Below are 9,180 nucleotides of genomic sequence, written 5' to 3' on the forward strand. Positions count from 1 at the left end.
TATTATAAACCCTAATAATTTATATTATAAACCCAATTAATTATAAACTCAAGGGATTTATATTAAACCTTAGGATTAATATATAAAATTTCTCATAATATTCTACCCTAGGAACATGAACCCTTAGATTAATAAACCCAAGGGATTGATATTATAAACGCAAGGTATTAACTAAAAAAAATGGATTAATGATGAAAATACAAAGGATTACTATTGTAAACCCAATGTATATAAACTCTAAGATAAATGTTATAAACCCTAAAACAAACATGGTTGACTATGGTTGATTTTCATATTGAGACAATATTTGCCACAATGCGATGTTGGACCATGGTTGACCATGATTGATTTTCATATTGAAAGAATATTTGTCACAATGTCACATTGGACCATGGTTGACCATGGTTGATTTCAATATTGACAAGATTTTTCACAATGCGACGTTCGACCATTTTGTAAGACTAATAAATCCAGGGGAATAATATTGTAAACCCTAGGCTTAATCTTAAACCCTGGGAATTTATAAAACTAAGGGATTAATATTATAAACTCAATGGATTATAGACCGAGGGGAACAATTTTAAACACAAGGGATTAATATTATAAACCTAAGGGAATAATTTTAAACCCAAGGGAATAATATTAAATCCTAGGAATATAAACTCTAAAACTCATAAACCCAAGGGATTAATATTGTAAACCCTTGGCTTAAAATTAAAGCTTATAAATATAAACCCTATGATTAATATTATAAACCCTAAGAATTTATATTATAAACCCAAGGGATTTATATTAAACCTTAGCATTAATATATAAACCCTATCATAATATTCTACCTAGGAATATGAACCCTTATATTTTTTTTTTCTCTGTAAGACTATGCTATTTATATTACAAAAAATTCAAAAATTACAGCAAAAATTACACCAGGGCCGTGGCCCTGCATCTCCAGAGAGATTTTCCCCATAATGGACCTTTCAGAGCAACATCATTACAAAATTGGAACAGCTTTCCATCCTTCCGACATAGCCAGCATCTAAATCGACACAGTAAACATATAAACCGCCACGATGGACACATAAACCGACACGATGGACACATAAACTGACACGGTGGACATATAAATCGTCATGGTGGACACATAAGCAAACCGACAAAGAGAGCAAAAAACCGACAAAGAGCATGAAAGACGAACAGAGAGTTGCGTTCCTGGCAGCGAAAGACAGAGTGACGGAAGTGCTAATCCTCATCGGTTGTGTGAGGCTCATCCTTCGCTTGACCTTTGAGTTTCTGAGATTCCTCCATGTCCGAGTGCAGCGACCTCTGAACCGGCTCACTGGGACCAGCATCCGCAGCTTGAGTGGCTTGGGGAGAGTCTGCTCTAGTTGGCCGCCGCATATCAACCGTAGGAACTTGCATGTCAACCACTGGCACATTCAGGTTGTCCAAAGGCCCCCTGAGATTGCTGCAGTGTTCCACCATGACTGAGACAATGAGAGTGTTGTTCTCCAGAGTGCAGGGGATCCGGTAGCGAACAGCCGGATGTTCCACATGACCACAGTCCGGAATTTCTCCCCACCCACGCACATTGCTGCGGTCCACCGAGGAGGAAGGCGAATTGACTGGTCGCTGAGTAGCCGAGCGACCCCTGGAACCGCCACGGCGACTGCTCATTCTGGGCCTTTCTCTTTGCATCTTCGAATTATCCTCTAGACAAGAATTCCTCTGAGTAATCTTGCACTGAGCCAGAGAATGTTCCGTCTCTGCCAGCTTCTGCTCGGACCGCTTGAAGGAATGAAGACAAGTGACATGGGGTTCGAGTATATTGAGCGCCATTTTCCTCGTTCGTTGCTGCACATTGAATGCCGACTGAACCAGCCTTAAAACCCAAATAACTATACCTCCCATCGAATTTATTACGCCTGCGTTCTGGTATGTCGTGGCTCGTCCGGGCTGACACCTGCCCATGTGACGAGCCACACCTGACACCTGCCTTTCACGCTTCAAAGTCACCTGCATCCGGGAAATATGAACCCTTATATTAATAAACATAAGGTATTTATATTATAAACACAAGGCATTAATAAAAAAAAGGGTTTAATACTAAAAATCCAAAGGATTAATATTGTAAACCTAATGTATATAAACCCTCAGATAAATATTATAAATCCTAAAACAACTGTGGTTGACCATGGTTGATTTTCATATTGAGAAAATATTTGTCACAATGCGATGTTGGACCATGGTTGACCATGATTTATTTTCATATTGAAAGAATCTTTATCACAGTGTGACATTGGACCATGGTTGATTTAAATATTGACAAGCTTTGTCACAATGCGACATTCGACCATGGTTGACCATGGTTGTGACAATGTGATGTTGGACCATGAGACAATCTTTGTCACAATGTGACCATGGCTATTGATGATCATTAACCATGATTGTCCATGGTTGACCATGATTGGTTTTCATTTTGAGACAATCTTTGTCACAATGTGACATTTGACCATGGTTGACCATGATTGAATATGGTTGACCATGGTTGATATTCATATTGAGACAATATTTGTTACAATGTGACATTGGACCATGGTTGACCATGATTGACGATGGCTAACAATGGTTGAACATGGTTGATTTTCATATTGAGACAATCTTTGTCACAATGTGACATTGGACCATGACCATGATTATAAACCCAAGGGATTTATATTAAACCCTATGATTAATTTTATAAACCATATGAATAATATTATACCCTAGGAATATGAACCCTCAGATTAATAAACCCAAGGGATTGATATTATAAACCAAAGGGACTAATAAACACAAGTGATTAACACTAAAAACCCAAGGGATTATAACCCAAGGGAATAATATTAAACCCAAGGGTTTAATATTATAAACCCAAGGTATATAAACCCTAAAATAAACATGGTTGATCATCGTTGACCATGGTTGATTTTCATATTGACACAATCTTTGTCACAATGCGATGTTGGACCATGGTTGACCATGAGTGATTTTCATATTGAGACAATCTTTGTCACAATGCAATGTTGGACTATGGTTGACCATGGTTGATTTTTGTAGCGAGACAATCTTTATCACAATGCGAAGTTGGACCATGGTTGACCATAAATGACCATTGTTGTCATAATGTGACGTTGGACGAAGAGACAATCTTCATCACAATGTGACCATGATTATTGACCATGGTTGACCATAATTGACAATGATTGAACATAATTGATTTTCATATTGAGAAAATATTTCTCATGATGCAACGTTTCACCAAAGTGGACCATGATTATTTAATGTTATTAATATTAATAATTAATGTTAAAATTAATATTCATAAATATAAATATTAATAATAATACTAAAACTAATATTAAAACTAATTAATATATAATTTTTTCCCATAAGGAAAAAGTCGTAATTTCTATTAATGGAGAAATTACATTTTACAGATGCATTTGCATTCATAATTGTGGGACGGTAACCATCCTGTAGGAGTCTCGTTTATCATAGGGAGTCCTAACAGCTAAGGCTGAATATGCCTGAAATAACAGCTTACATTCCGGCTCTGCGCAGAGAGCCCAGCAGTTGCTGATTCAGCTACATAGATGTTATACAAAAAAACAATAATCAAGAAAACTACAAGAAATGTGCACTGATTATATGTGGGTCTAAAGCCCAGTCCTAAGGTAAATCATGAAATGGTCTGTGGTAGTATTGATGGGATGATCCATCAATCACCTCTTGAATTAGCCAGTCATCCCTTTGAATTTGCGCTGCTGCTTTGGATAGCTGGTCCGCCTCAGTGTTCTGTTCTCTGTATATGTGGCTGCATTTGAAGGATTCAAGTGATGCGATCAGTCTTTTTGTCTCTTGGAGAATGTGACTCAGAGAGAAAGTATAGCAGTGTGTTGCATCGTTCAACCAATTGCATACAATTTGTGAATCCCCGAATAACTGAAGATGGCTGCAATGTTTCTGTATGGCAAAATGGATGATATGCTTTGTTGTGCATAATTCAGCAAAATTGTTGGTGCCACGACCAAGATTAATCTGAATTTTATAATAATGATCATCGCTGAGATATAGCAGCGCTCCTCCACCACAACCTGTTTCTTGGGCTGAGCCGTCGAAAAAAGCCTAAGGTATCGATTTATCCAGATTAATATGCCTGAAGGTGCGCGAAGGATTTTTTGGAATAGCTGTAGGGTGTAATTCGAAGTCTGCAATGGTGTGGCTCAGGATGACAGGCCAATGAGGCGCCTTATTCTGAAATATAACCTGGTTTCGAGCAATCCATATTGCCCAGCAAACAAGCAAAGGCATGTTGACGGATTTGCCTGTGTGAGATCGGCACCATTCGCTCCACGCTTCCATGAGATTCTGTCCCTGCCAGACTTTGAGGGATGGATAATGTGAAGCAATGCTTTGCCAAAATGATTTAGTGACCTGACAAAATAGGAACAGATGCGCTGTGCTTTCCTCACCTAAACAGCATAGGTGGCATCTGAACGGACCGTGGAATGTTCGTTTCATGAGGTTGGTACCTGTTGGAATTTTATCAAATAGTATGTTCCACATAAGGAGTCGAGTGCGAGGGGCTGCATCCAGCTTCCAGAGCTCTTTCCAGATGGGGAGAATTTCCGTGGGCTTGTAAGGCTCCATAAGTGTTATATATCCCAACCTGGGAGAATAGATACCATGGGATGCGATTGCCCAGATAATGTCATCGGGGCCTTTAGTGAGTCGTATGTGTGCCTGCGAGAGAGCATCAGTATAAGCCCGCCATTCTAGATGCCATTTTTCAGGTATCTCTAAGGTACGGGGGGTTGCCCACGCTTGTTGCAGCAAGGTGGTGTTCACCCTGTCTCCAATATGCTTGATATGCGTGATGCCTTTGTTATGGAGGTGTGCTAATAATTCATCAGATAACCTGTGCGAATTGCCGCACCCGACCCATGGATCCACCCCAATCCTAACACAGTTTCCTTCATTGATGCGCCAGGTGATGCCTTCCCTCAATAGCGGCAAAGATTGGAGGACAACTTTCCAGATATTTGATATGTTGCGGCCAGGGTTGTGTTGAAGGCGGAACCAATCCATTAGGTGCATTGGCTTGATATATTTTACCTGGGTGACACGAGACCATAGGCTATCTGTGGTCAAGAGGTTCCACCCAAGTTTGGCAGCCAGCGCCTTGACAAAGTGATCGAGGTTCTTAATGCCCCATCTGCCCCATCGTTTGGGTCTTGCTATGGTAGCCCATTTCACCCAGGCAAATTGCTTCCCAGTGTGATGCCCTTTCCATAAAAATCTAGCACATATGTTTTGTAATCTGTTCAGGATGCCGCGGGGTATCCATGCCAAGGTCATCCAGTATACTGGAGTGGCTTCAATGACTGCTTTTATTAGAGTCAATCTACCAGCTTTGGAAAGATATCTGTGATACCAAACCTGCAGCCTTTTCTCCACCTTTGCTATTAACCAAGACCAATCTGCAATCCGATAGCCAAGAGGTTTTAATCTGTACCCCAGATATTTGATGCCATCAGCTAATGATAATGAGATGAAAGGGAAGCGCTGTAGTGCAATGGAATATTCATGATGAGAGCAGCCTACAACCGTGATTGTAGATTTGCTTTCATTTATCTGCATGCATGTGGCCTGTTGAAAGAGAGCAAATATATTCTGGAGAGTAGTGGTGTCACCTGTGCAACCATTAAGAAAAATGAGAATGTCATCAACAAACAAGAGGTGTGTAAGATAAAAATTCTCGGAGATATTGATGCCATTGAGTTGATTCCTATCTCGGGCAGATGTGATAAGCCGACTCAATCCTTCCATGATAAGGAGGAATAGAAGTGGAGATAATGGGCATCCTTGCCTGAGCCCTCTTTCTGAGGTAAAGAAGGATGTGGCTTCACCATTGAGAAGAATACTGTAGGACACATCAGTTATGCAGCTCATTATCCATTTAGTGTAGCTATAGGGAAAGCCTAGGTGAGTCAGGAGAAGCCTGATGTAGAGCCAGTTGGCTCTATCAAAAGCTTTAGACAGGTCAACCTTTAATATCAGGCCCTTTTGTTTTTTGGTATGGAGAGTATGAAGGAGCTCTTGTGCGGTGGCGATGGCCTCATGAATCTGCCTATGATGAAGGAAAGCGAATTGTTCAGGGGATATGTGGCGAGATAAAATGGGCTTCAGACGATTGGCGATGATCTTAGCAATGATTTTGTATAGGCAGTTGCAGAGGGAGATGGGGCGGAAGTCATTGTAGGATGACGGGTGATTGGCATTCGGGATGAGAGCGATGAAGGTGGATTTAATAGCGGATGATATTCTGCCATTTCTTTTGCTTTGCTCAATAATATTGAGGAGATCATCGCCCAGGAGATCAAGGAAAGCGATGTAGAATTCGATGGTCCAACCATCCGGACTAGGGCTTCTATCTTTCTTGAACCATTTAATGGTGGATTCAAGTTCATCCATGGTGACTGCCTTTGTGAGATCCTCTGTTTCATCTTGTAGGACGAATCTGGGAAATTTCTCTACCACTCTCATGATCTCTAGGATGTTTGCGCTCTGGGGGCACTATAGATGCCTTTGAAGTGATCGATCGCTAAACTGGCCAGGTTCCTCTGTGATGTAATAGGCTGATTTTGTTCATCCCTTTGCTCCCATATTGAGTTGATAGCTTTGCGGCCGTTGGCGAATTTGTGATAGAAATTTGTGTTGTCATCTCCCTTAGTAATCCATATGGCCCTGCTGCGAAGCCGCCAGCTTTCTTCTCTATCCTTTAGGATCTGTGTACGCTTGGCAATGAGGGAGTTGAACTGTTCTTTGCTCCCTGCGTTAGAGAAGATGCCATCAGAAGAGGTCTCATATGCTGCAATGGCTTTCTTAGCCTCCTTTAGTGTGTGGTCATCACAGACGCGCTTCTGGTGTGCCCAATGCTTGGATAATCGCTTAAGTTCAGTTAGTTTCCTAACGAAACCAGTCGAAAGATCTTCATGATCGTGAATGGGATTTTTCTGCCAATATTCGGTGACCAGCTGAATATAGGAGGGGTCCTTTAACCATGTAGAATTAAATTTAAAAGGGCTCTTGATCTTGTCATAGAAATCGACTGTCTCCAGGAAGATAGGGTGATGATTCGAGATGTCGCCGGAACCGACCCATTGCCTTGTGCGAGGGAGATTGTTATATAGGGATTCTTTAAGCAGAAACCTATCTAATCTTCTGGCCAAGCTCTGATTTCCACTTCTATTGTTCGTCCAAGTGTGCTGTGCTTGGCAGAGGGTATGTCTACCCAATGATGCTCCTCCAACAGGTTGGATATGGTATCCGAGAAAGGGTCTATCAGGGCAGAGTGCCCCCATGATTCACACAAACCCAAAGTGAAATTTAAGTCGCCACCGAGCATTATATTGTCCTCCTTTAATAAGTCAGATTCAAGTAGTGCACTCCAGAAGGGAGCCCTACTAGAACATGGACCATAGACGTTGACGATGCGTAAGTCCATTTCCATGGAGAGAACATAAACGTCCAGGCCGATGAAACCTCTGCCGCCCCAAATGTTACGGATCTTGACTGCTTTGTTGAGGATCCCAATAGCTAATCCGCCCGATCTCCCTGATGCGTCAATTGCATGAAAAGTCCAGTAAGGCATCCAAGATTTGAAGGACTGGACTAGGGTGTCAGCAGGACAGAGGGTCTCTTGAAGAAGTATGATGTCAGGTTGTGATATGGTAAGCAATCTCCTGAGAGCTAGTTTTTTGGGGGAACTAGCAAACCCCCTGCAGTTGAATGAGAGTACCTTCATGTAGGATGAGGGGCAGGGCCTTGCTTCGCTCTAAGGGCCCGGAGGATGGTTTGCTGTCGCCCAATGGCTACTTCAGCGTCAGCAGTGTGTCTGGATTTTGTAATACGAGATGGTCGACCTCGAGATTGCTTATGTGGAACAGGAGCAGATATGATGTCAAGACCGAAAGCATTGATACCTCTATCTTTGGACCTGGATCTGAGGGAATATCGAGGGGATGCAGGGGGGGATGGGGCAAGGGAGGCGGATATGGAGGAGGTGATCAAGGAGGGCGAACTCGGGGGAATGGCGGGAGCAGGTGGCGGAATGGAGCATATGAGGGAGGGAGGGGGAGGGGGGGCAGAGAGTCTGAGGGGTACCCCCGAGAGAGGCTCAAGTGAGCAGCCGGTTGGGTAAGTGCTCAGATGAGGTGCAGTAACAACAAAAGGAGATATCAGATGTATCTGAGGGGAGGAGGTATGAGGGACCGATGATCCATCGCCCAACTGAATAGGGACGTCGTGCACGAGGTCTGGCAATGTGCGAGGAGTGGGATCAACAGTGCTGCCCGGAGGATCAAGTGTAGCATCTGTGGCCAAATATGCTCCGATGTAGGCTGCTCCGACTCTTGCCGATCAGGAAATTGTGGGGGGTGTTCAGTTGCCTCATCCTGATATGTCTTCTTACCCTTGAGAAGGAGTGGACAATCCTGGTATAGATGTCCAACTTGGTGACATCTGCGACATCTATACGGGATCCCTTCGTAATCGATGATCTGCTTTCGCGCCAAGTCCCGCCAGTGTATAGTAATGTATTCTTGTAGACCACCCCTGGTGTCCAGGTTGATGAGAAGACGAGCATAAGTCATCACACCTGATTGGAGGAAGGATCGATCATAATCCAAGAAGGTACCCAATGCATTCCCAATTCTTCTGAAGATGTCTTCAGACCAATACTGTAATGGGAGGCCTGGGAGCCGTACCCATATAGGCCCAATGCCGATCTGCTCAGATTCGGGGTCAAACATGGGAGTCCAGCATTTAAGGAGAACTGGAGCATGTTGAAAATGCCATTGAGAGGATAAGACCCAATCAGTGTGGTCGGCTTGAACAAATTTTAAAGAAAACCATCCTCTTACTAAAATCTGTACTAAGGGGGTGTCCTTCAGATGGTGTCCCCAAATATCAGAAGTCCAGGCCTTCAATCGAGTAGCCGAGTATTTCCGTCCCCTGATGCGGCCCACCAGGACTTTGCCAGATTGTTCCATGATATCGCCCCACTGGACATCCTCCTCAAGTCTGAGGAAGTTATCTTCTGATTTGGTCTTAAAACATCTGTTTTTCCTCTTAGGATCG

At 42.8% G+C, this 9,180-nt stretch overlaps 1 protein-coding gene across 1 annotated transcript; it reads right to left on the bottom strand.

The window, feature by feature from the left end:
- Window positions 1–6,590: 6,590 nt before the first annotated feature.
- Window positions 6,591–7,403, bottom strand: LOC149158103 (uncharacterized). Its single transcript, XM_089433878.1, has one exon. The coding sequence runs from the start codon at window positions 7,401–7,403 to the stop codon at window positions 6,591–6,593; it is 813 nt and encodes a 270-aa protein (XP_089290004.1).
- Window positions 7,404–9,180: the final 1,777 nt, after the last annotated feature.

The sequence above is a fragment of the Pinus tabuliformis genome, chromosome 5_2 (assembly GCF_031772625.1).
Source record: "Pinus tabuliformis cultivar Carrire ecotype Pingquan chromosome 5_2, CPIR1, whole genome shotgun sequence".
Classification (NCBI taxonomy): domain Eukaryota; kingdom Viridiplantae; phylum Streptophyta; class Pinopsida; order Pinales; family Pinaceae; genus Pinus; species Pinus tabuliformis.